Below are 26,357 nucleotides of genomic sequence, written 5' to 3'. Positions count from 1 at the left end.
CTATATTATCCTCAGAATCTAGCAGAACTCCAGCCTTGTACAAAGACCATTGTAAGGTCTTCCACCTGGGAAAACATAATCTAGGAGTGCAGTGCAGGCTGGGATCTACTCCACTGCAGAGCAGCTCTGTGGAAAGGCACCTGGGGACCCTGAAAAACAAGCAGCTGAATATGAGTGAACAGTGTGCTTCTTCAGCAAAGAAACCCAACGGGATGTTGGGCTGTATCAACAGGGACATCACTAGAAGGGATAAAGAAGCCATTATCCCATTCTATTCAGTGCTTGCCAGGGCACTTCTGGAATAATTTGTTCAGTTTTGGTTCTCACTATATACAAAAGAGGTGGACAGGCTGGAGAGCGTCCAGAGAATGGTCACAAAGATGAACAAAGGACTGGAAGCCTGCCATATGAGGAAAAGCTGGGTTTTTTCAGCCTTGAGGAGCAGGCTTGTGGGAGGCATTATCACCATCCAGTGGGTAAAGGGTGACTACAAAGAAGATGGACACACCTTTTTAACAAGGAATCACAAGGAGAAGACAAAGGGTGATTAGGTACAAGTTACTACTGGGGACTTTCCAATTTGGCACAAGATGAAAATTTTTCAAGATTTGAAGAATCAGCCTTTGGAATCATCTCCCAGGGAAGCAGTGGATTTGCTGATGTTGCACATATTTAAGGTTCAGCTGGACAGGCTGCTGGGCCATCCTATTTAAGTGTGTTTTTCCAAAGAAAGTTTGTAGCACATGATCCTGGAGGTAATTTCCAACCTGGCATTCCATGATTCTATGAATAGTGACCTCAGTCTTATCAACAAGAAATAAATAACCAATGATACACATAGGGTCTATACTATAAATGTGTTTGAAAACATGTTTCAAAATAGCTGAGTCAGTCTGAAACCAAAAGTATTTTGACAATGTTCCCTGTAAGAAAAAAGAAAGATGGACACCAGCAGCTAATAGGAAGGGTTGCTATATCAAGGGTTTCCAGCAGACACCAACTAAATATTAATATAAGACAGGCAAACAAACACACAAACAAACCACCTAAGGAACAAGATACTTCTGCACTAAATAATTCATCAGCTGGGGATGAAACTTTATGTAAGAATGAACATTAATTTCTGTAATGGTCTCATAAAAACAATAGGGAAAACAACTGGACAAAGTCATAAGAAGATGATACCAAAGATATAGCATACAAAATTAATTAGTAAAATTAATTTGTACAGATCCAGTTGGCTGTAGTCTGTATGCAATTGAGGAGTTTCTTTAGAATTGAAGGATTTATTTTGAACTACACAAAAAAATAAAGCACAGCTCCATTAAACTACCTAGCTTAAAGTTAGGCCAGCAAGTGAATATTTGTAAATGCTATGCAATATGTAGAACATATCTTCTTACCTCCTACTCTGGCACAAGAATTCTAATTTCAGCATAGGATGTGGAAGCATTCTATGCCAACTGAAAAGCAAAATCTCACCCACTCACAGAAGGGCAAACACAGTAGCTGGGGCAACTCTACACAGCCTCACACATCCAAATTAATACCTTCATTCACACCTGAAGTTTTAAATTTCACTTCCACTATTTATGCAGAAGTAATCATCCCACTCTGACCTTCATACTCAAAATTTACCAGGAAATTACTTCCAGACATACAGTGCACACCTAACCTTGAAACCACTGCAGTGGCTGAATACAGATACATTCAGTGGAGTGAAAAAAGTTCTTTTCTTTCTCACTTGACAATCTTCTCAGGAGAAACAAAGATAAAAAAAAAAGACTTCAAAGAAAGTCAAGAATTATACAAATTTATGGAGAAGACCAACAAATGCAATGCATATTACAACACTCAGTCCTATCTCCCAAATCCTCCCTGAACACATTACTGGCTAATCTTGAATTATCACTCTCCTCAAATCCAGAAAATCACAAACAAAATAATAAAAAAATCATCTTAATTCTTCCTTCTTGAATCAGAAAATTTTTATGACAAGGGTGGTGAGACATTGGACCAGGTTGCCCAGGAAAGTGCCTCTCTGTTGAAAGTGTCAATCTGAGCAACCTAATCTAGTGAAAGATATCTGTGCACACAGCAGGGGGCTTGGATTAGATGGTCTTTAAAACGTCCCTCCAACCCAAACCACTGCTATTTTATGATTCTATGAATAGAGACATTCAGAAACCTCTAAGAATGCATCAGAAGAGAAATATTCCTCTCTCAACCCAACCCAGGCTCAAGTCAAGTACATTTTCCTCAGTCTTAGGATAAACTCATCCATATTCCCTCCAGGGGTTTGTGTTTGTTTTAAAGAGTGCTAGCTGGAACTGGGTTCCCATTTCAGGTGTTCCTGTTTCACACCAATGATGCCTTTACAAAGAAGCTTAATTTCTTCTAAACTCTGGTAACCATTTAAGACCCTGACACTGAAACCAGGTCTTCATGACAGCACTCACCTGCAGAAAGGTGGGATCAGCACTGGTGTGAGAGACCAACTTAAATATTCACATGCTCTCTTATCAAAGCTTTCACATACAACCATCAAATTTTCTCCCTGTAACAGTGGGTGGTAGTGTATTTTCACTAGAATGTGATTTCACCATGAATTTGCAAGTTATAATTACCAACTTTCCGCAGCTCAAAAGAAGTATCAAAGCAATGTCCAGCTGCCAGGAGGAGTACTGCATAATTAATTCCTGCTGGTAACGTTGGCTCTGACTCAAATGCCTTCTTGAACCTAGAAAACAAACATTCAAGCTTACTTTCTAAATAATGCAATCTAGTTGGGGCATCATTACAGTTTTAGGTAATTTGAGAGCTTATCTTCTGTTTACACAGCAAGAATCCATAGAACCAAAAAAATATTTTACTGTTTTCCACACATTTTTGTGGTTATTTTTAGGAGTCTGGTATTTAAACATCCTCCTCCCATTTCCTTTCCCCCCACACAACAAGCACAGATCCTAATCATCCATCCCAGCAAAATTATCCCATTAAAGTTACAGTATCTTGCAATATTTTCTTTAAGAATAAATAGAATATTACTATCAGTTTGTAAAAGACCTGTTTCAGAGTTATATTTATTAATCAGCTCATTAATTTAGTCTTTACTATATGAATGTTCATTGACTTGAAACCTTAGGTTTTATTGTGGATCTGCTACAATGGCACAGAGCAATATCAAAATGCTTCAGCGTAGAAGTAAGTGATACAAGAATATACCTCACATTTAGCTATGGTTTCAGCTACTCCAAATTTTATTCTTTATACCAGATTTCATTCGCCTCAAGAGAAACTGAGCAATCAAGAGAAATGGCAGTCATTCACCTAGGCTCAGTCTTGTCTTAAAAGAAGTGGAGGTGCTTCACACAGACACAGCACACACTGTCCTCATGCTAGCAATGCAAGTAGCTCTGACAACAGCAACAGGACATCTACAGTGGTTTAAACTTATTCTTCAGAATAAGAACACTTTTGGTTGCACATATATACACACATATTCACACCTCCATAGGGAGAAGGCAAAGACTACTATCGTATGTAAGTTAAGGAGCACAAGAGATTCAGTCAACACAACTCACTAGAGTAAGAGCAATGGAGTTAAAAATTACTTTCTAAAGAATGAAAAAAATACAGACAAACAAATGGAATACATTTAAATTATCAAACAGGTTGTGATATTAGTATATAATGAAGAAAATCTGTGCAAAACCTAAGGGTTTTACTTCTAGAACATGCTTTGACATACAAGCAAAGCTAAGGCATTTTTATCCCACCAGGCCAAAAATATGGCTGGTTTTAAATTTGTTTGTTGCTTTTTTCTGCTGTAATGATTGATCCTTTAACATAAGCTCTGCCCTCCAAAACTGTAAAACAGGCTTCTCTTCAATTTGCTACATATATATACTTTTGATACTTCAGCTGCCCAACTCCAAAGAACTTAATCACTAGACAAGCGCCTACTGCTCTAAAGAAAAGCAAGAGAAGCAGAGAGTACTAGATCTTCTTTCATCATCTGCAATTTTCTCTTGTACTGAGAGTTACAAAAAAAAAATGAGGAAGAAAGTACATACAAAATATTTTTGGCTCACTTAAAAAAACTCCAACCAACACATACACACATAAAAAACACCCAACCTAAAACCAAAACAGAACTAAACAAAGCAAAAACTCAAAGCAAATAAGCAAACAATAAAAAATAAAAATAAAAATAAAGAAAGTAAAACAAACAAACAAAAACCCCATACAAATCTGCCAATTAACAGGACAACACTCTCATTGATACTAAGTATATACATCTAAGAGAAGCCTTCTAGCTGGCATTATCTGTTTGGATACATAGCGATGTTGGGAACTGGACCACTTTTTCTGCCCTAGAGATCTTCCATGCCATAATTCGCATGCAATACAAAAAGGAGAGAGAAATGATTGACAGAAGAAGAAAAAGCCTTGGAAATTAGTATTTTTGTTCCAATACAGGAGAGACCGTACTCTTGGAAAAATGTTGCAGTTGCTGACATTTGAGAAAATGTTGCTGTGCAGACACTGAATTAGGAGGTAGCAGTGAAAAGATATGAATAAAGACTTGATAGCTTTGCTAAGTCTGATTCACACTGTCGGTGTGAAACAAGAAAGTGACAGTTAATAATTACTCTTTCTCTCATATTTATATGAAAGATGTCTTTTATTCTGCTTTCTAATTGTCAGGAAAGCACATTGTTGGTTTGTTTTTTTTAAATTGGAATAGACCAAAGTACCTTGACATCACTAGCTGTTGTAAAACCAGTGCTTTGGTTCTGCTGCCAAATTCTTATTATCTCATGCAATTCACTATGTTTCTCTTAGATCCTTATTTTTCAAAGACTAAGATAATAACCTTTATCTCAACATAACACAGCACTGCCATGGAGGCGTTGCTCCTGCACACACCTTGTCCTGTTGTGGCCTGCTGTAGCACTAGAGGAGGCTTGCTCCTCTCTAAGGGCTTTTCACTGAGATATGAGTCAATCTTTCAGCATGTCAAGCCTGCTGCATGACTAACACTAGAAACTCAAATCAATATCCAGTATAAAGTACAAACCAAAAGCAGCTGGGCCATCCGGTCCAGCTTCTGGCCAAACTCCAGCTTGATACAACAGAGATCTCCTTGTTCTGTGGCACGAGGTGCACAGAGCATTCTTCCTTGGGTCTCACTTACCAGAGACTTCAGGGAATGTTTAGGGGCTGAGTGGCCAGCACCTTACCCTGTGCAGGAGCTATCAGCCTCTGTCCTTTCCTAATCAGGAATGTCTGCAATCGCTTCCCATCATCAGATCTACTATTATCATGATTGCTAAGATGCATTTCTTCAAAGTGGGTTAAAATAGCTACATGAACTCAACACACTTACATATAAAATCATTCTTAGTTTCATTATGCTGGACAATATCAAAGTTGATCTGTTCATAAGGCAGGATGAACAAGGTGAAAGCAAGATGTACAACAGCAAGAGTAATTTGTATTTAATTTAGTCTGTAATAATGCCTAAAATTTGTATACAGAAATACATTTTTCTTTCTATTGTGTTCATGACATTAGCAAAACACAGTGTTTACAAAAGACCCCTGAAAGATTTTTACAGGCTTTGTGCTTTACAGGAAATGAAACTTTTCTTTAATCCAAAATTATGCTAGGAGGGATGACAATAATATGTTGCATTCCTGTTATTTCAACTTCTTTGAAAAGTCCAGTAAGAATTGCCAAACTGTAAAGCATGACCAGAAGTTATAAATTGCATTTTTATTCTGAGGCCATAACTGGTAAACAATTTAATCTTATCTTTCATGAGACAATTCTAAGCTGAAGTTTACTGAAAACGAGTGATAAATGACAAAGAAAGCAGAAAGCTTTCCATTTTAAGCATTTACTTCAACAAGAAAGCACAAGACCAGAACTAAGATGTCATGTGCAGAACATGTAAATGCAGATTGTCTGTATCCTCATCTGAATGCAGAGAAGTACAGCTCATCCAGACAGAAGTCTAGGATGACATGCCATGCCTTCATTTTCTAACCTCTTCCACGTAACAGTGATTTAGTACATTTCAAAAGCATTTAAAACCCCAAGATTATTGTCTCTAAAATGAGGATAAGAAGTTATCTATTATTGATTAGTTATTACATGCTTTTTTGAGTATTGATGCTACTGTGGTCCACTGCAATATGCATATACTATACGATCATGCTGGGGTGATAAAACTGCTGGGGTCAGCAAGTTTGGAACAGTCTTACTGGTTGTGAGTTAGACCTTTAAGCCTTGCTAGCTAATATCCATCAGACTCCAGACATCCCAATCAATTAATGACTGATTATTCCCTCTCCCAAATTCTTAAGAATAATACAGTAAAAGAAGACTTCATGTTTGCGTAAAAGGAGGAAAATACACTCTGACGAGTTTACACCTGAACTTCAAGTCCCTGAGACACTTCAAAAACTTTGCAGAATGAGATGTGTGAACAACAAAAATCTCTCATTCTCAACAAATAAGCAAGCAAGTTTAGAAGAGTCAGTCTATACCCTAAGAATGCTAAATATTTGGAAAGAAAAAACAAACAATTCTTGTTCAAGGAATATTTTCCCAAAGCTAAAAAAAAAAAGGACATAGATCAGGAAAACAGTACTCACCAGAAAGTTCCTTTGTCCCTGCTTTCTATATCTATGAACCCAGATTCCAAAAACATGTCCTTGTAAATTCGACCAACCAGGCAGTACATATCTGAAGCTACTTGGTCTTCCTGCTCTACAAGGGGAATCATAATTTCTAGAGCTTTCTGTCTGTCTCCAGGCAGATTTCGCCTGTTGAAAACAATAATTTTGATTTAAAAAACCAATAAAGTTAACAAGAAATAATTTTTCATGACCATTTTTTAATACAAACTTATTGCTCCATCCATGCAAAATGACAGATAGACACAATGGACTATGTTTTATATACACACTTATCCCCTTCTTCCTTTTTTTTTTCTTTCCTTTTCTTTATATAATGAGAAACCTTTATAAAAACCCCAAAGCATAACTTCTCTCTCTCATGAACTATCACCTATAGCAAAACACTGAAAACAGCATCAAGAGCCCTCAGGGAAATTCTTAGAAAGATCATGTGTTGCTTCCTTATAAAATAGAAAAATATGAATCTTGATTTCATATCTACTATTTCTTTCATTGTAATTCATGCTCTCAAGTAAAAAAGATTCAATCTTGTGCTTGCAATTTTACTTTTTATATACATTTTAACTGTGAAGTAAAACATCCAAAAAGCTCAAACCAGATTGAACTCCTAAGATAAGGAAGGTTTAGGAGTAAAGCCAATAAGGCAATATTAAAAGTACTTCAGACAAATAAACCACGTAATTGCAAGCATTAGACACTTCCTGGTGAGTCACAGTTATGATACATACACATTCAGTATCAAAAGTTTTGAATTTTAACGTGTTTGTGTACTGAACAATCAAATGACTCCCTTTTCATCACTTCCATGTCTTGTATCAACTATCATTAATCCAGATTAGTGAATTTAATGAGAACAAAGCCAGTACAGCAAATAATGTTTTGCAACATGGATTATTTACACTTAGCTGGTCTTCAGAGACAGAGGTCCCTACTTTTATTTCTGTTTACTTTTCCATCATCAGTGCCCTCACACTTTCTTGATTTAGGTCAGACTAATCCTGACTAATTGAGCCGCTCCATCCTTCCGTACTGGTGACCTGGATTAGAAGCAAGAGACATATTTTTTTTTCACAGCAAAGAATTCAGAAGCACAGAGTATTCCAGACCTGCCTCAGCTCACAAAATATCCTCTATAGTCCCAGTAAGGAGAAAGTTACAATTTGCCAAAATAATTCTTTCTTGGCACACCAAAGCATGAATGTTTTCATGGCTGTCATGGCTTCCAGTGTAATGGTCAGTCCGGAGAAGAGAGGAATAGGAAAATCTCATCTGGACTCCTTTGGAGGTACTGTTTAGAACTTTCGTCAGATAGTCTCAGAGGCAACATCTTAGAGTCACAGAACCAGTGAAGTATAGCGATGTGCCTGAAAAGATTATGCTACTGTTTTCCAGATTTTTAGTGATTAACTAGTCCTGCTTTCAAAGCTGACTTTGTTTCAGAAAATTGTGACCTAGAGGTCTAAACATGTTACAACTCCAAGGAACACCTAGTGACCCTTGTGAAGGCTCTGTAGAAGTGGCAGACATATGATGGATTATTTAATCTGCAAAATTTCACATATTTGAGTCAAAGAGGAACCAAAAAAGGCACAATATTTATACCTTCATTTACCTGGTATAAAGGCACATAAAAAGATCTGGACATTTTATTCGGGCAAAAACTGCCAGACACATATTTTTATTTTTTAGTTTTCTTTTTTTTCTTTCAGGTTTATTTTTAAAAGTAATTCCTTGTGACAGCTTTTGACATCACTTTCATGATATGCAGTTTTAAACCTCAGTGAACCTGAATTACAAAATTCAAATCTGTGAGAAGCAGAACCATCTATAGATATTTTCTATACTTGACATTTTCAATACCTGCTGACACCTAGTCTACTCCTCTAAAAGTCAACAGCAAAATGTTCACTCTGATAACAGCAATGAGCAGAGAACATCTGTAGTTTCCTCTGAAAAACCTCCCTTTTAGTCATTTGCCTAAATGTCAGTAGCCTAGAAAGGACATCTAGGCTCAGCTTTTATTTAATCCATAGAAGCAGTGTATGTTGCTCTATGTATCACATTTTGCCCATGTTATCAGAGAACATGAAAATTAGTTTATCATCATAATGCAATAAAATCGTCCTATGGACATTTGATGAAAAGTCTGCTTCTGTCTCCTGGCATTACCAGAACTCAGAATTGAATGAGGTGATGGCTTTGCCAGCACAAATGATGCAGTGCTGTCACTCACACAGCAATGTTAAAAGTGTATTTTACAGAAGGAAAATATTGTTTGGTATTTATTTGCCCTAATTTAGGTACTGAAACAAAAAATAATGCAAACCCATGGAAAGACAAATCAAACATGCTAAAGGAAAAGGAATGAAATTTGATAGTATGAGATAAAAAGAAGCTTAGAATTCCCAGAGCTGCTTCACTCATAGGACTGCATATAAAGGTTCCAGTAGGGAACTTTACACAGGATTGTCCATCCCTTACAAAGTTTGAAGTTTTGATTTACTGTTCCACAGCAGAAGGAAGGGCAGATTCTTACCTGTTTAGTGCAAATGCATAATGCAACCTCACATGGTGATGGGAAGCCAAGTCAAAAGTGGGCAGTTTTTCTAAAGTTTTCACCAATTTCACAATGGAATCATAATCCTTCCAAAAGAAAGGAATAATAAAGTTTTAAGTGGCTGTACTGAGGTATGCCTATATAAACTCCTCTTCAACCTAAGCAGCTATTATTTCATACTAAGAAGTCTTTTCAGTCCATAGTAAGTTTTATGGATTTCAATTTCTTCAGTTCCAAACTGTAAATAGCTTATCACTAATCAGAGATGGGAATATGCACAGTATTCAGCAGGAAAGCACAATTTGGTCTCCTGTGCTGCTCCAACATGTGCCTGTAGAAATTGTCATGCATCTGTTTCATTACTAAAATTAGCTCCAGGAGCTGAACACATGTCAGTGCTCACATTGTGCAGACATTACAAAGCTAACTGCATTTGAGTTAAGGCATCTCAAATCTCTGAAGTAGGCATAAGCCACAAAAACAAGACTGTTTTAAACTCCCTTTTTAAAGTAGCTTACTCACTGACATATTTAAAAAACAATTAAAAATTTAAAAATCAAACTCAAAACACTTCGTAATGTTTAAGGAGCGACAGTTCCAAGTATGGATAACAAAGCAAATAATTACCAGCACCATTCAGAAACCTGAAATGCATATGAGCTATTTATGTTTTCATAAGAAACATCACCAGCTTTGGTGACAAAGAATACATTTGCCTATCAATTGCAGAACGCCACCATAGCCTTTTACTACATGCTGTTCATCACAGAGCAGTGCTGAGATGGAGAAGAGTTACTACATGTCATGTACCTTTTAGGTACTGTTATAAAACCTTTTCTGCTAGGGAAAGGCAAACAGTGAAACTACAAAACAAAATAAAAACATCAGAGAAGACACCATAAAAGATATTTACTAGTGTGCTTTATCCACACAGTTTATTTAAAAAATCTGCACAAAATACACTTAAAATTTATGTGAGAATATAATTTAATTTACTACTCTTATAGTGCACCCAACTCCTACCTGGATGTCTCTGTAGGACAGCAGCAAGTTTATTACAATATCAGCAGACAAGACTTCAACGTTATCTACTCGCTGTCGAATCCTTGCCAGCTCTGCTGCAAGCTCTTTGCCCGTGTAAAGCGTCCGGGCCTTCCTGATGTCGTTCAGAATGGATTCCCGGAAATACTGGCTGGAGAGGAACAACTTCACATCAGCAATTTGGGACAAGTCCCTTGCACTCGTTTTTCTGGCCCCACAGCTATCCCACAGTGTATGTGCAGAACATGTACTGATAGAGCAGTGTCAATGCAGGGATTTGGTCAAACTGAACCATTAAGTATCAGTTGTTCTGAACAGAAGGCAAAAGGGGCTGCCATTTATCTTGCAAGCTGGAATATATGTGTTTTACACAGGTGTACAAGCAGACAACTCACCTGGAACTGGCCTGTGCCACCTTCAAGAGCTGAATAAATCGATCCACCAGGGGTAAGCATATAGGCCCAAGCAGAGACTCAAAACCAGGTGGCATCAGCTCTGTGAGTCCCTTCACGAAGCTGCTATCACAGCAGTACACCTTGTTATGTGGAGTTATCATATAAGGAACAAATATGTAGTTCCCAGTGCACATCTGCAGGGAAACAAGGGGCAATATTTAGGGCAGTTATGGCTTTGCAAGCCAAACTATAAAACAGCTTCATAAACTACCTGCAGAATTCCTCCTGTTAAAGTCAAAGGGAAACCGGCTGCTTACTTCAGCAAGACTACGTTTTGACTCATAAATTCAGTTTTCACATCAAATATATACACCTGAAATGTATCCTTTCAGATTTCTGATCTGCTTCCTGTAAAATCAGTCTTTTCAGAGGTATCAAGTTCACCTTAAAATTGCCTCAATGGTGAAACAATTCTCAGGCCACACCCTGAAGAGACAGATGGAATCAGAAGAAGCTGAGGTACTTGCTTTTCAAGGTGGCAGATGATCAGAAGAGAGCAGAACAGTTTGGCTCACAGATACTGGAAACAGTAACACAATCTAGTTGCCTCACAACAGGAAAACCATACAGAAAAACTTATCCTCATATGAACTGCAAAATGACTCAAATACTTTCGCATTCAAAAAGCAAAATAAATTCCCTACTGTGTAGAAAATATTTTCAATTGGACTTAAAATCATACATAGTTCAAAATAATTGCTTACAGAGCACCTCAGGATTGCTAAACTGCACTGATTTTTATATATCAATGTATGACAGATACTTTGGGGGAAAAAAAGAAAAAATTAAGTATCCTCCAAGGAAGAGGGAGGCAAGATGTCTGCTGACTGTGGTATGTGTGTGAGTACAGATTTATGTGCAGAGAAAGTTCTAAATATTTGTGGTTTTAAGAGTCTTAACTATGAGACAGAACACCAAAAAAATCAGGAGGCATTCCTCTATTCACCTCTCAAAGCTCAGACTCCATTACTGAAGTACCCAGCAGCCCAACAAAAAAAACCCTTAAGGAACTGATTCTTGAGACTCATCATTTTTGGTACCCCTAAATTACTTCCAAGGTTAATTAGTTTCTGTTCAGCTGCTTCTGCTCTCCCAGAAGCAAATACAGCAATGCTGACATCTCTTCAAAAACTCTCCTGCCTAGCTGAGCTCCACACATTGAGAGGGCAGTGACAATAGTTTCTGAATGCACAATACCAGCTGTGTGCTTAAAATATGCATTTTAAAAGGCATTGTTAAGATTTTTAAGACATGGAAGGATTGAGAAACTCAAGTCTGCAAAAAGTATGTGTAATAGAATGTCAGTAAACATGTTTGTGTACAAATCAGAGACTGACTATGAAAAGTACAGGAATTATTTTTTAATTGCACCCATCACACTATAAAATTGTAAGACCTCAATATAAAAGGCAATCCCACTGCACTTCTGAGGGGTATCAACAGACTCTATAAAATCTAAAAATAATTAGTGCAGGCATTTACATGAGGCCAATTGAGTTCAACTAACACAGAAGTTGTTCAGAAATTATTGTATACAGTGCCTTGCACAAGGGTTAATTTAGTCTTCTTTCCTCAACCATTGTGAACTACTGCTACTGCTGCTGAAGAGCTAGGGAATATTTATCTCTGTTTGACTGCAGCAGTTCCAAAGGAAACCTGAGAACTGGGGAGTATATGACAAATTTTCTAACAAGTATCTAAGGAGTGGGATGCCAGAACCCAAACTTGGTTGTCTGTGCAACGGAGAAGTGAATGGATACTTCTATTCAAGAATATCCTAGCATGTAAGGCAATCACATGCTTTCAACAGTGAATAGATGAACTTTTTACCCAGCTAAAATCTAATGAGCCCCACAGTCAAAGGCAGAGGGAAAATTATGAATTTGCTGGAACTGGTTTCATCAATTATAAGAGATGGGTACATAGTCACTGGCATAAGAGCCACTATTACACATAGGCAGATTATTTTCCAGCTTTCCTTTTCCAGATAAAGGAGAAAAGGGTTGGGAGAGTAAAGAAAAAGGATGAAGTAGCTACAAATATCCAGAGACAAGCATTCTACTTCCTAATGTTTATTCAGTGTGTTGAAAATTAATTCAAGACTGTTTGCAGGAAGACCTTCTCAGATCGCTGGCACACGGTTTCCAATGCTCCAGTCTTAAATAAAAATCAGCTCTGAAAAAGCATGTTCCCACCTTTTGAAATTCATAGAACTCAACGTTTATCTTTGTAAAATGGTGATGCCACCTACAGAGACAGTGCCTGTCTTAATTTTTAATTCTACCAGGAGGAAAACTGCTCTTCCTGCAGATGACAAGTGCCTGAATCCATTACTGAGCATGAGCTCTTAGAAGCTCATCCTGAGTGCACCTTCTGTATGAAGTACCTATCTATTTCAGTGAAATAAGAGAGCCAGCAAAAGTTAGTTTATATGCATTCTTTCTGTTAGCTGAGGGGGGAAAAGCAAAACTGGCAATAATATAGAGCCTGGTATTTAAGACATTTAGACTCAAGGGTCTTCAGAAGCAGTGGACAAGGAAGAGCTTAACACTGAAAGAGGAGGAAAAAACTGTGGGAAGAGAAAAAATAAATCCATTTACATTTGTCCAGAGGGCCCCCAGGGGTCTCAAGGAATTGTCTCAAGGTAGAATCTCACCCTGATATTCAGCAGCAAGAAGTGTGAAAACACAGTGGCTTTTCCCTCAGGCAGGGCATCACTTTGCTTCTTAACCTAGGTAGTTATCTTTTGTGGGAGCTCTGTGTGTATGAAACCTCTCAATTTCAGCTGAAATTCATCAGGGAGACAAACAGGCAGATATAAAGGTGGAGGATGAAAAACCAGTACAAGCTCTTAAGTTTCATTTCCTTAGGAAATACACTTAAAAAAAAAAAAGTAGAAACAGCACACATGCAATAAAGCTAAGAAACACAAGAAATACTGACCTCAATTTCACTTCCCTGGGCAAAGAGTACAGTAGGTGGATATTTAACAGCTAAACCTAACAAAGGAGACATGCAGTAGCTCTAGCGTCAAAATTTTTAAAAAAGAATCAAAAGTTATATATTATTTACTAAAGGTGGTAGTGGAAGAAAGATAATAGTGATGGCAAGACTGCTTTTGTATAAAAAGGTCTATAGTCTCCTACTGTGGAGAAACATGTTGTATCACCATCACAAATTGTAATTGCATAGAGCTGGCTGCATTTGGGCTATGATTAGGGTTGGAGCCCAGGAGGACCAAGCTGTGGGGGAGGCAGTTGTAGAGCTACTCTAAATACCAGACTACCCTCAACCATTTTCCCCAAAGCAGAGTGCGTGACTTGCTTCTTTTCTTTTTCATCAGGTGATGCAATCTGTCTCAGCGACTTATACTTCTTTCTCATCTTTTTTTGTCAAAATATAAGCAACACTAACTTAAGTCAGGAAGGATCAAGTGGTCTTTCTGACACACACTTCCCATCTGCTCAGACATTGCTTTACATTTTCACTTAGTGCATATTACTAGGCTTGGAAGCTTTAAAACATTTAATTTAGTCCATTAAAATTTGCCCTGTAATACACCATCCCAACTCTGATCCCACAAAATCTAGTATTTTTTTCTGACCTTAATTGACTTCCCTCTATACTCTAAGTCTCTTAAGCACACAAGACAGAATTGTTCTACTTTGAGCCATTCTTGTGACTCACCATGTCCTATATAATGAAAGTAACAGATAGAAGCCTTTCAATAAAACCAGGATATTTTTGAAGGAGTAGCATTTTAAATACAATTGCCATATTTTTTTATGTCAACACCCTTTAAAAAATACGGGTTAAATACAGGGACTTCAAAAGTGGGTGGGAATAGACCTCTCCAAACAAAAACAGCTGCTGCAAGTTTCATTTTGCAGCCCTCTTTCTTTATAAAACCTTCATTAAGGTTCAAAACCTCAAATTACACTAGTGAAAATTGCAAAGGGATTGCAGGGCACCTGAGTTGTATGTTGAAAGGCATTACTGAAAACACCTGGGGCTGGGATGGGCCTCGAGTCTGCGTACAGGGTTAGATGACAGTTACTGTGGTTCAGATTGATGCATGAGAACTCGGGACATTATACAGGTAATCCTGGCCTAAGCTGTCAGATCAGCTGAGCTACTTGTATCTGGGAGGTATGAACATACATATCTTTGAAAGCCTTGGGCCAGCACACTCAGTAGCTGGCAACATCAGGTCATTTTCTGACAGACCACCCATGTCAGCCAATTTCATCATATCACTCAGACTAATCAGAAGGCAGAAGTGCTGGCTGGCGCCAGCTACACACACTAAGTGCCTACAACTAAGTGTCAGAATCTGTAATTAATTTTTGCAAATGTTTTAATTGCTGTGTATTTTTCTAATGTCCCTTCCTCATTTACTGAGGACAAATTTAACAATTCCAAAGCGTGAGTAATTTCAGTTAGAGATGTAAGATCATTCTTAATAGCTCCATAATTACAGAATTTAAGACAAGGCTGCCTCTAGCTAGACCCAGTGGTCACTGGAGTATTAAGCACCTCTTTCTTGTTCAATACCTTTTCTCAGCTTCTGAAAGAAATTAATATAGTACCCATTTGTATTCAAGAGACAATAAAAATCAATAGCATATACTTACATTTCAATGATCACAGTAAGAATATAAACCAGCCCTTCTTTCAATATTCCCCTCTTCCACAGAGCTACTACTTGTGAAAAGGACAGCTTTTAGGACTTGAATGGGGAGACCACATCTTCTTAGAAACAACATAATAAGATAAACACTCTCTCTCAAAAATAAATCCGATGTAATACAAAAGATTTTTTTCTGAAAGTTGCTCAGATTAAGAAGAGATGGTGCTAGACAAGGGAACATTTGAGTTCCGGCCAATTAATTCTCAGGTATTGTCTTTTTCTTCAAAAAGTGGGAGAAAACTCTGAAAAACTGTAGAGAGTCAGTGATGCACAGTCCTTTCAATTCCCTAAGGCTCTTTACTGACACTGCTCTGTTGGGATCATTTAGCAGTCAAATACCCACAAACAGAGGAAAACTGCCTTCAAAGACAAGAAGTGTCAAAGAAAACAAAGATCCTCCAAACCAAAACCATGATACTTTAGCTATGGATGGGAGATTCTAGTAGAATCTCACCCACTTGCCGAAGCTTCAGGTCAGCATCCAATGAAACTTTAATAAAAGAAAAAATAAAAAAATAAATCAGCTGAAGTAATAAAAATAGCCAGAATCTCTCACGGTAGGAACTGTTCCTCCTGCTGACACTCTTCTAATTAAGAGAGCTTTTTTCTATTTCTCCCACTCATCCTATTGAGAAATATCAGCTTTTATTTCAATTCTTCTGGTGAAATTTTTAAGGTAGTTCTCTGACTGCACATGGTATTATGTGTAGCAGATGGCAAAATCATAAACCAAGTTATTAAATCTATTCTCTCCATCCCCTAAACACACTGTAAATCAACATGTGCTGATGTTTGAATTAATGCGGACTCAGTTTGGGTTTATTTTAAATCCCACTCACATGAATGATAGCCTTACTTCTGATTTGAAAAGGAACTTAAGTAAGCCTCATGCTTCAAATGAACGGAAGTACAAAGACTGGATCTATTCTATCAAATCCTTCCCCTTTTTTTCTGAGAATATTTTCTTTCTTTATATACCCAGCAATGGCATTCTATTGCAGCCATGCTACATTCTAAATGCTTGTTAAAAATCAGCTTACAGCCTATATGGTCCTTTCATCATATTTACATAGGAAAAAAAGTCACCAATCTTTCCCTAGGAAAGCATGTGTCAAATATATTAGTCAAGAATTTAAAAAATTAAAGAATTAGGAAGAGATAGTGTTGTATCATAAATAATAAATACCACAGTTATAATTTTCAGCTAAATATTTACTGAAGGCTACATAGCATTTTTACATACTTGGATATCAAAAATCAAACTGGCCACAAATCTCTTGTTGGCTGGATGAACAGTATCAAAAATATTTACCCCTATTTCCATGGTGAAAGAAACCAACATTTAAACATACCCTATGCTACAGTCTGTTAACAGGAGCTATATGGAGATTCTGTGCTTTCAGATGCCTCTGGAATGCCTCATCCAGAGTCACAGAATGGATCAGGTTGGAAGACACCACAGTGGTCATCTGATCCAACCTCCCCACTCAATCAGGGTCATCCTAGAGCATGTGACACAGCATTGTATCCAGACAGTTCTGAAATATCTCCAGTCAGGGAGACTCCACAACTTATCTGGGCAATCTGTTCTGGTGCTTGGTCTCTTGCACAGTAAAGATTTTCCTCCTATTCCAGCAGAATTTTCTGTGCTTCAGTGTCTGCTCATTGCCTCTTGTTCTAGTCCTTGGCACCATTGAAAAGAGGCTGGCTCCATCTTCTTGACTCCCTCCCTTTAGATACTCTAAGACATGGATGGGGTCCCCTCTCAGCTTTCTCTTCTCAAGGCTGAACAGGCCCAACTCCCTGAGCCTTTCCTCCTAAGAGATGCTCCAGTCCCTTAATCGTCTTTGTTGCCCTGTGCTGGACCTGCTCCGGGAGCTCAATGTCTCTCTTGCACTGGGGATCTCAGAACTGGATGAGTTCTCCCACTCATATTAAAGGAGTGCTGCACCAAACTCTCTCAAGCTACACCTTAAACAAAAGGCAATTAGGAAAGGCTGTGGAAAACCAGTGAAAATTGCAATCATAAAGCTATGGGAATGGTTTGGGTTGGAAGTGACCTTAAAGGTTATCCAGTTCCCACATTTGTGTTGTGGCCAGGGACATGTTCCACTAGACCAGGTTGTTCAGAGCCCCATCCAACCTGGCTCGGAACACTTCCAGGGATCAGGTATCTATAGCTTCTCTGGGCAACATGTTCCAGTGCCTCACCACCTTCACAGTACATAATTTCCTCCTAATAATCTAAATGTACTCTCTTTGAGCTTGAAGCCATTGCCTTTTGTTCTATCACTACAATCTGATACCTTCAAGTGTTAGAAAAGCAAAACCCTACTAAGGGTGCCCAGCCATACAACTCAAACCCTGCTTTTTAAATCACTAATATCTGCAAGTCAGCTGCCCCAAGAGAACAATTCCCATTGCCTCCAAGGGTCCTTCTGATCAGACCAGGAGCTGTACTGCAGTCTCACACCCCAGGCAGCCCCTGAGGCTATCCACTACTCCAACCTGGTGCAAGCAAGCAGCCTGATCTGAAAGGTGTTCACTGTGTCGAGGTGTAACTTACCACAATAGGTTGCAAGCCACATGTAGAATACATGCATATTAAATGCTCAGATTCAGCAAGAAGTCAAATTTTAAAAGAATTAAATACAACCGCAACTTCCCTCCAAAGGTTGTAGAATTTAAACCATGGAGAATTATGATGAAATTAAAACTGATTAGCTAAAACTAGCAATGTACAGTCATGAACCACAACCTTTATAGCAACATCTTATGACTGAAACTCATTACTAGTAATTTCTAAAATGACCCTGCTGCTTGATTGACCTCAAAAATCAGATAACAGCAAAAACTAAACTTAAGCTTTCAACCAGCAAAGTAACTACCTCCTTTTAAGGTATCACTCCCTGTAAAAATATATGGTTTTGGTATTACTGGAACATTTGGAAAAGGTCCAACTAAATAGCTATAAAACCACATATAACAGGAAATAAAACAACGTTATCTTGTACTGCTCTGCCCAGACAGGCTCCAGGCAGCTTATCCTTGCTGTGCAACATTGTATTGACTATTATTAGGAAGCACAAAAATCCAGTCAGAAGAACAAAACAGCAATAGATTTTTTTAAATCCCACTTATTTTTAGGCTTAAGAAAAGCAAACACAAGGCACTTCAGTTAGGCAGATATATATTGATAAACACACATTTGTTTTGCAACTTTTTTAATCCTGTGGTGCCAAGGATACCATGATCCTGATAGGGCTGATGTTTGTATGCTATTAAAAAACATGTTCTAGAACAGCAAGACTGAACCCTTTGTTTATCCATATGTGAATTTAATTATTTTTTCATATCAGTAACCTCACATAACTATTTTTGGTAAGGGTGGGCATCAGAGACATGGCTTCTCTAGAACAGAACCTCTGTCATATGCATTTATCCAAGAATCTTATAATTTATGAAGAAACAAGATTTTTATGAAGCGGGTATTCTATTCAGCAGTTAGGCATGCACCAATATTATGAAAAGTCTACTTTCAGGTAATTTGGCTGACATCTTACTGAAAAAATGAGGAAAAAGGAGACAAAGGAGCTGCTAAAACCATTTCACTGACTTCCCTGTTCTAATCCCAGGGAAAATACTTCCTTCCCGAAAAGATGTTATGTGGGTGTGCTTGAAAACATCTGAGACTTTCAAGGAACACATTCTTTTTCTGGCATACAGTGAAGCATTTCTAAAAGTGATAAATGACAGTGTCACAGTCACCCATCCAAATTTAAATGGAAAACAGAACAATCCTTTCTGAAACAGACAAAGGCCAAGTTATCATACCCCTCCTTGAGCTTAGGGGACTGTCATTTAAAAACAGGACAAGATGACATCTCCCCTTTATTCCATTTTACCAGTCATCTCCTGCTGGTTTCCTGCTAAGAGAGCTCTTCCCTCTACCCTCCCAGGAACATTACATTAGTCATACATCATTTTCCCTAGGTCCTGGGCCACCAGAACAAAAACACAGAATGTAATACATTCATTTACAAGAAAGCCCTTACTGTTCTCTTTTCATTTGATGTAAAGGGCCTAACTGATCATTTCTTCCATTAGAGAAAGGCGAGAGATTTCTAGTCTAGCACATCCATCACAGCCTTCTGTGATTGTCTGAAAAACACTCTTTGGTTAAGAGCTATATAGAAACTCTACAGGGAAACCTCTGTTTCTAAAAAATCTGTAATTTAAAATGCAGCATTACACCAAAGCTTGCACTGGTTTTGATGCCATCTTTAGAAACTCCATGCAGAGAAAATATTGCACCTTTTTCAAGGAGTCATATTTCATACTGGCAAAAGTAAATATTTAATCCACTGTTAAAGAAGTAAAATCAGGAATGCTGAAGTTTTCATGGCACTGAGGAAAATAAAACCTAACCAATTTCTGAAATTAAATACTTCATAAGCCCCTCTAGAAAATTTCTTTCAAATATACGGAATTGTACAGCGTGCACATAGCACCTCAGGGTATTGGCACAGCACTGACTAGCTTCTATGAAATTATATCTCAGCAAATGTGGCTACCAGTAAGTCACGAAGCAAAGCCAAGAACAACTCAACATGCCAGTTATGTATTCTGACATGACTGGCCCTGCTGCTCCAGAACAAACCACAATGAAAAAGCAATGCTCTCTCAGGCACAAGTCTGCCTCCCTTGAACTTGGGAGTGAAAAAGGGAAGACAAATTTGGAAGGTCAACCTCAGAAACCAAAGGGATGCCAAGGTGCAGAAACCTACAGTTTAATAATGACTAGCACTCAGACCACCAGGATCTGCCCTGCACTGCACTTGGACTAACAGGCTCCAGGACTCAGCTTCTAGAAATAAATACTCTCTTTATAAATTTATTACATATATATATATATGTATACACAGACTCATGCATCTATATATACATACATATATATCTGTACATATACATATATATACACACAGATATATGCACATATATATTTTTGTTTTTCAGAGATGTGGCCATGAGTTTCTAAAGTGAGCAACAGTTTCCACATAGCTCTACTTTCTAATAGAGTATTTTTTAAAAAACATTGAAGAACACTGAACAGAAAAAAGGCAACAAAAAAAGGATAAAATGACAAATGCAAATGGTTATGAGATAATATGACAGACAAGTAAAGGCAGCAGAGAAAAAAACACTGATAGACAGAGGCAAGGTAAGAAGTGAGCCTGGCACCTAGCAACCAAGTGATATACTCAGATTTGCTGCTAAAATTTCCAGAATTATACATCTAACTCTGTAAAATACAGTAGGAGAGTGCTAAATGATTCAAGTGGAAAACAGAAGATAAACAACATTAAATGATACAGAAGTTTGGAATGTTTATAATTCAATTGAAATCCATATATCATACTTACATTATTCTTCTGGCAAATAATTTCCTGAAATAAAAAAGAGAAAAAAGAAAATAATGTTGACAGCACTAGGAAAGTGATCAGTATGACTTTCTAATATTTCTGTTTGCACACATGACAAGAAAAGGTTGGTTGACAGATGTTTTCTATACCTGTCAAATCAACATAAATGAGGTATTGTCTCAGAAGAGACAAAATTACTATGGAAACTAGTAGATACATACAACTTATATACACATAAGAGCATACCTCCTGTCTACACGTGAATATGCATACACATATATACATATCCCTCCATTTATAAATTTTCCTAGAGGGATGACATCCAGAAGTTGTCTATTAATAAACATCTACTCATATTTGAAAAGTCAAATATAGTAAGTAACATTTTGCTACCAGGAGAAGCAATCAAAAAGAATAGTAAAAGCGGTATTCATATGAGGTTTTATAATATTACAAAACTGCTTGAAATTCACTTGGCTCTAATAATCAGATACAAAGAATATATCTTAACATTTTCAATGTGAGTTTTCAGAGAATTAGAAACACACACAGATGGAAGGAGCTGATTCCTGCACACTAATCCAGGTGGTACAGCTCAAGTGTAAACCATTTCTGAACAATGATCATCTTGATTCCAGCATGATTTGTCAGCAAGTTCTGATCCCAGGAATTGATAACCATAACAGATTTATCAGACAGCTTTGCCTCTGCCGCTGGGACTGGTGAGCAGCTTTACCAGCACAACAGCGTTAGAAACAAGCATGGCATCAAACCAAGTGCCTCATACTTTCCATGCTGCTTAAGTCAGGCTTTGATAAAACTGCTCTTCTCTCTGTTGAGAGGGACCTGTTTCACATATGACTGTTTCTAGCTTTCCAAGTGTGGGTCATAAAGGTCTGGTCAAATCCCCCAGCATGGACAGGAACTTCAACTAGATCAGGCTGATCAAAACCCTGCCCAGCCTGGCCTGAAGGTTCATGTAGAGGAACATTTCACCAGCAAAAGTTTACTTACACTGCATTGTGCCCTGCTTAAATCATGTGCTACACATCTGCATTTCCTTCATTTTCAGTTTTTTAATTTTGCCTTTCATACAAAATTAAAACTGCTCATGCTCTCTCCTGCATTGCTTCTACTCTTACCTGCTGGCTGTAACAAATACAGAAACAAACACTGCCTCAGCAGACATCCCAGGATGCCCATAGCTACTTGTTTTAGGCAGTTACTAAATAGTATGGAAAGGGTCTCGCTCTTTGGCTAGTTTCCTACAGACTCTGAAGAGCAGAAACACAAGCCCAGTTCAAAGTTAAGAGAAACCAAAGGAGCTCTTTCAGTCAGCCAAGTACTGGTGGCAACTGTGGCATCCAAGTCTCCCTGCACAGAACCGGGCTTCCACTGATGCCAGTGGGAATCCAGCACATGACCTATTTACAAGGTCCAGCTTCTAAACTAGTAAAAAGTTCTTCTAAGTGCCCAAGAAAGCCTGATGCCTCACCCCAAGTGATTTCTCAGTGGGAGTTGGGTATTTGGCTCTTTGCCCAGTACAATGAAGTTCTGCTCTGCTTATACTGTAGATAATTATGCTTACACAATTGAATTCATTTCCCAGATACATCTTTTATCATTAGCATTATTTTTAGGTCTTTTATCTGTATACTCTTTGTGCTGAAGAAGAAACAAAATAATAGGATTGCAAGCAGTCCAGTTAGCTGAGAAAATTTAGAGGGAAGAGCAGGGGGAAGAAACTTAGTTACTAAGCATGTCCGTCCCAAATATAGGGCCAACCTGAAAAAAATGGGACAGAATAAAAAACAAACAGCCTGCTCTTGCCAGAAGCAGTGGAAGCAAACCCTTCCTGAGTGGTGCTGGTGCCCAGACTGCAGTCTGACTCACCAAGCTGCTCACTCTAAATTCTTCTTCTCAGCAAAGTCTGGAAGGGAAGCGCAAGAGCATAAAATACCTCCTGAGTAAAGCCAATGCTTTACAGTGAGGGGAAGTAATTGAAAAGACTGCCATCCAAGTTACCTATCCCTTCCCATCATGGAAGTTGCTAAACCTTTTGGATAGTTGCAGTAGGAAGCAAGTATCAACTCCTTGGCTGACAAAATTCACAGACCCATAGATTATCTTAAAACACCCTCTTGCCTTAAACCAAAGTACCATACTGTGCATTGAGGCATGACTTTTGTTTCCATTGACCCCATTACACTGCTGCTAATCTCCAGCACAGCAATCCTTCAGGTACCTGATGCAAACAGCTGTAACTCAGCAAGATTTAGCAGGGGGTATCAGGAGGCCCCATAAGATTTGTCAGTAAACTGCTGATTTAGACAGAAGCTAAAGCCTATGGATCATTTTGCTGCCTACACAGTACCACTCACACAGGATGGTTATTATGTAGCAGTTTACCACACACACCAGTAATTCCCTTGAATGACAAAGTCTTGCATTTAGTTTCTCATCTCAAATTTGGCAAACTTCTGTTTCCATAAACAGCCATTTAACAGCTATGTATTTAACTGACTGTGATCAAGTAATCGAAATCTTTCTCTTTAGAAAACTAAACTGAATTTTACAGCATTGCATTGTAGACATCTTTGCCAGCCCTCAGAAGATTTTTTTATTCTGTTCTGAACCACAAGTGGAATGTATATTTCCTACAAAAAGAACCTATTTCAAGTGTTAGACTAGCTGTGACTTGCCCTCCAACCCCCTTTTGCCACCCAGAGCTACCTTCAGTGACTGCAGAGACTCTGCATTTGTGTCACAGTAGAGGATAATGTTGTTAGCCATGCTGAAGCTCTCCCTGACTCCCAGATGGTAGAACAGGGAAGGTTGACGGAAGGCATCACTCATCTCTACAACAGCAATATCTGCAGAAAGAAATTAAGAAAAAATATTGTCAATGCCACACATTTCTGACAGTTAAATACATCTAGGTCATGTCCCTCTGCACAACTTATTTTGCTAAGAAGACCTGGCTTTAAGTAACAAATAAGAGAACTAGACAGATTTCCCCATTTTAGCTCTTATGCCTGAATTTTGAACATAGTCAGCAGGATGTGGTTTAGGTTTTTTTTCTATTTCACTATTACTCCTCTATTTTTTCTTTTAATGGGACCTTAAAATGGTAAAAAATGGAGACCAGTAATCAAGAAAAAGAAAAAAATTCAGTTGCAGTCTTGACGAATAAAATCCGCTTGGTAAATATATACATGGGGACTAATAACCTTAGGGAAATATAAAAGAAAAAAAATACATTAGATGTATTTTTACTCTCTGTGCAAGTTGCAATAAAAACTTATGTAATCTATAACATACTGTATAGATTCTGTACTAGAACTTTGGAAGAAAACAAAGTAACAGTCAACATTTCAATATAAATTACCATTCAGATCTATTTTGATTCATATAGAAAGGTGATCGAATAAGAAATAGTATAGATGCAGAGAATCAAAGAGGGAGTAAATATATAAAGCCCAAGAAACCCCCAGGTAAGTAAAAACTTTACTGTGCAGAGAATTCTATTCATAATAAATTTTACCTGTGTGAATAATGCATGCAAGCACATACACAAACGCTTGCAGAACAAGGAATGTAGTCCCAAATTTCCCTTAAACCACCTGTTTCTCTTGACCAGATTTGCACCAATGTCAAAGTATAACAAGAGGCAATTAACTATTTCTGCTGACTCTTTGTAAGATACCTGTTATGCCAGGCAGCATATTTCCACTGCATAAGTCTTGTGGAATCAAGAGAGCAAAGCAATAAAAATGACTCATCTCCACCTCTTCCACAAACACCTTTCTGTCTTTTCACCAAAATAATTTTTTTCTTAGGCTTCAGAAAAAAAACAAAATAAAAAAAAAAAACAAAAAAAAACCCAAACCAGAGAAATATGCTTCTGTTAAGAGTAGAACAAGAAAAGCAACCTGGTTTCCAGTATCTCTCTATGCTTTCCCATTCCTCTGGATGCTTTCATGACTGAAAAGATAGATAGCAAGACAAGGTCTGCTGGAAAAAACCTATGTACCCTCAAGTTTCTCTACTCTAATGTAATCCAATATTCTGCCTCTAACCACAGCTCGCCTATTTACTTAGATCATCAAAACTGAAATGAAGATGTTCAATAAAAAATAAGCCTTGTGGTCACACTCTTCACTGGGGAAGCGGTGTCTCAAACTTGTTGAAAAGGAATAACTTTGAGACATCTACTCTTCAGTAATGTTTTTATGTAACTGGCCTACAGGTTTATAAATTATTACAAACCTGAAGGAAGGATAGATACAGGGGAAAGAGCAAACATTTGCCTATACAAGTTTAGGTTCTTCAAGAAACAAAACTAAAAGAGAAGAGACTAATACGGTAAAAAAAGATTTTTTTTCACACTTGAAAATCTAATATTCAATTATGTTTCCTAAAAGATTTATAATTTGTGTTCTAAGCATCTCCCTCTGTCGAATTTCAAATAATTTTCCAATTTTCACATTTGCAGTATGGATGCCATCAAATTTTATTGAAGTAAAAAAGGCAGTGCACTACTAAGACTACACATATACACACTTTCATTGATTTTAAGAAACTGAAGCATCACAAAAGCCACTAGATTTTGGGTGAGATTACAGTCTGTTTATTTTCTTCTGAAACTTACCATAATACAAGTTATATTTTTAACTGCTCTTACTCACATGGAAGTCTAATCTTGAGAAACTCTAAATCTATGGTGCATATCTGTTAATGCTAAGCAGAAGGAAAATTTGCACAACTTGCCATGACTAAATTCTGCAATCTAGCAAGATAATGTGCTCGCTCTAGAGTTGCAAAACTAAGAATAAAGGAGAAATATTACTTTAGATGGAGCCTGATCAAACCAATATTACAAAAACACTTGAGATTCTGTGTTAAAATGACAAGTTCCTAGGATCATTAAGAAGGAAAGAGGAATTAGAAAAACCTGATGTGTGTGTATATACATATTTATATATTACTAATAAGCTGGCCAAATACATTGAACAGAGTCTGACACAGGACCACACTGTAGGAAACATTCTTGGGTCCTGTACTACCCTCATCATAGTAAAAATAAAATAAATAAAATTCAAATAAAATAAAATAAAATAAAATACCCAAACCATACAAAAACCATGAATTACTTACACAGGGGAGGGAAGGACCATAAATAAACATTTGTATGAAAAATTTCACTGAGATACTGGTATAAACTCTTTTGTGGTACTTGCATTTCTTATACAACTAAAGAGGATCTCTTTCCTTTGCATGTCAAGACTTCTGTGAAATCCTTCTGGATAATCTCATTTGATAAATAAAGCAGTGTCTTCCTTAGAATAGGTCCAACTTTTGTGAAGTTTTCCTGCTCAGTCTAACAGTTATGTATTTTAAGATGAAGATGTCACTCACAACAAGGAGATCAGATTTCTCAAGTTCAGGTTAGGCCTTGGGGCAATTTCCAAGGGGAACAAC

At 37.6% G+C, this 26,357-nt stretch overlaps 1 protein-coding gene across 1 annotated transcript in view; it reads right to left on the bottom strand.

Moving 5' to 3' along the window:
• MAP3K5 (mitogen-activated protein kinase kinase kinase 5) overlaps positions 1–26,357 on the bottom strand; it is a 97,417-nt gene that overhangs the window by 45,944 nt on the left and 25,116 nt on the right. The window contains exons 2-8 of the mRNA XM_062490106.1: positions 23,610–23,749; positions 20,877–20,900; positions 10,704–10,897; positions 10,291–10,459; positions 9,247–9,353; positions 6,666–6,836; positions 2,628–2,740 (exon numbers count right to left, since the gene is read on the bottom strand). Coding sequence (XP_062346090.1) covers positions 2,628–2,740; positions 6,666–6,836; positions 9,247–9,353; positions 10,291–10,459; positions 10,704–10,897; positions 20,877–20,900; positions 23,610–23,749 — 918 coding nt within the window. The remainder of the gene's footprint in view (positions 1–2,627; positions 2,741–6,665; positions 6,837–9,246; positions 9,354–10,290; positions 10,460–10,703; positions 10,898–20,876; positions 20,901–23,609; positions 23,750–26,357) is intronic.

The sequence above is a fragment of the Cinclus cinclus genome, chromosome 3, assembly GCF_963662255.1.
Source record: "Cinclus cinclus chromosome 3, bCinCin1.1, whole genome shotgun sequence".
NCBI lineage: Eukaryota > Metazoa > Chordata > Aves > Passeriformes > Cinclidae > Cinclus > Cinclus cinclus.
This window is presented reverse-complemented; position numbering and strand designations above follow the sequence as displayed.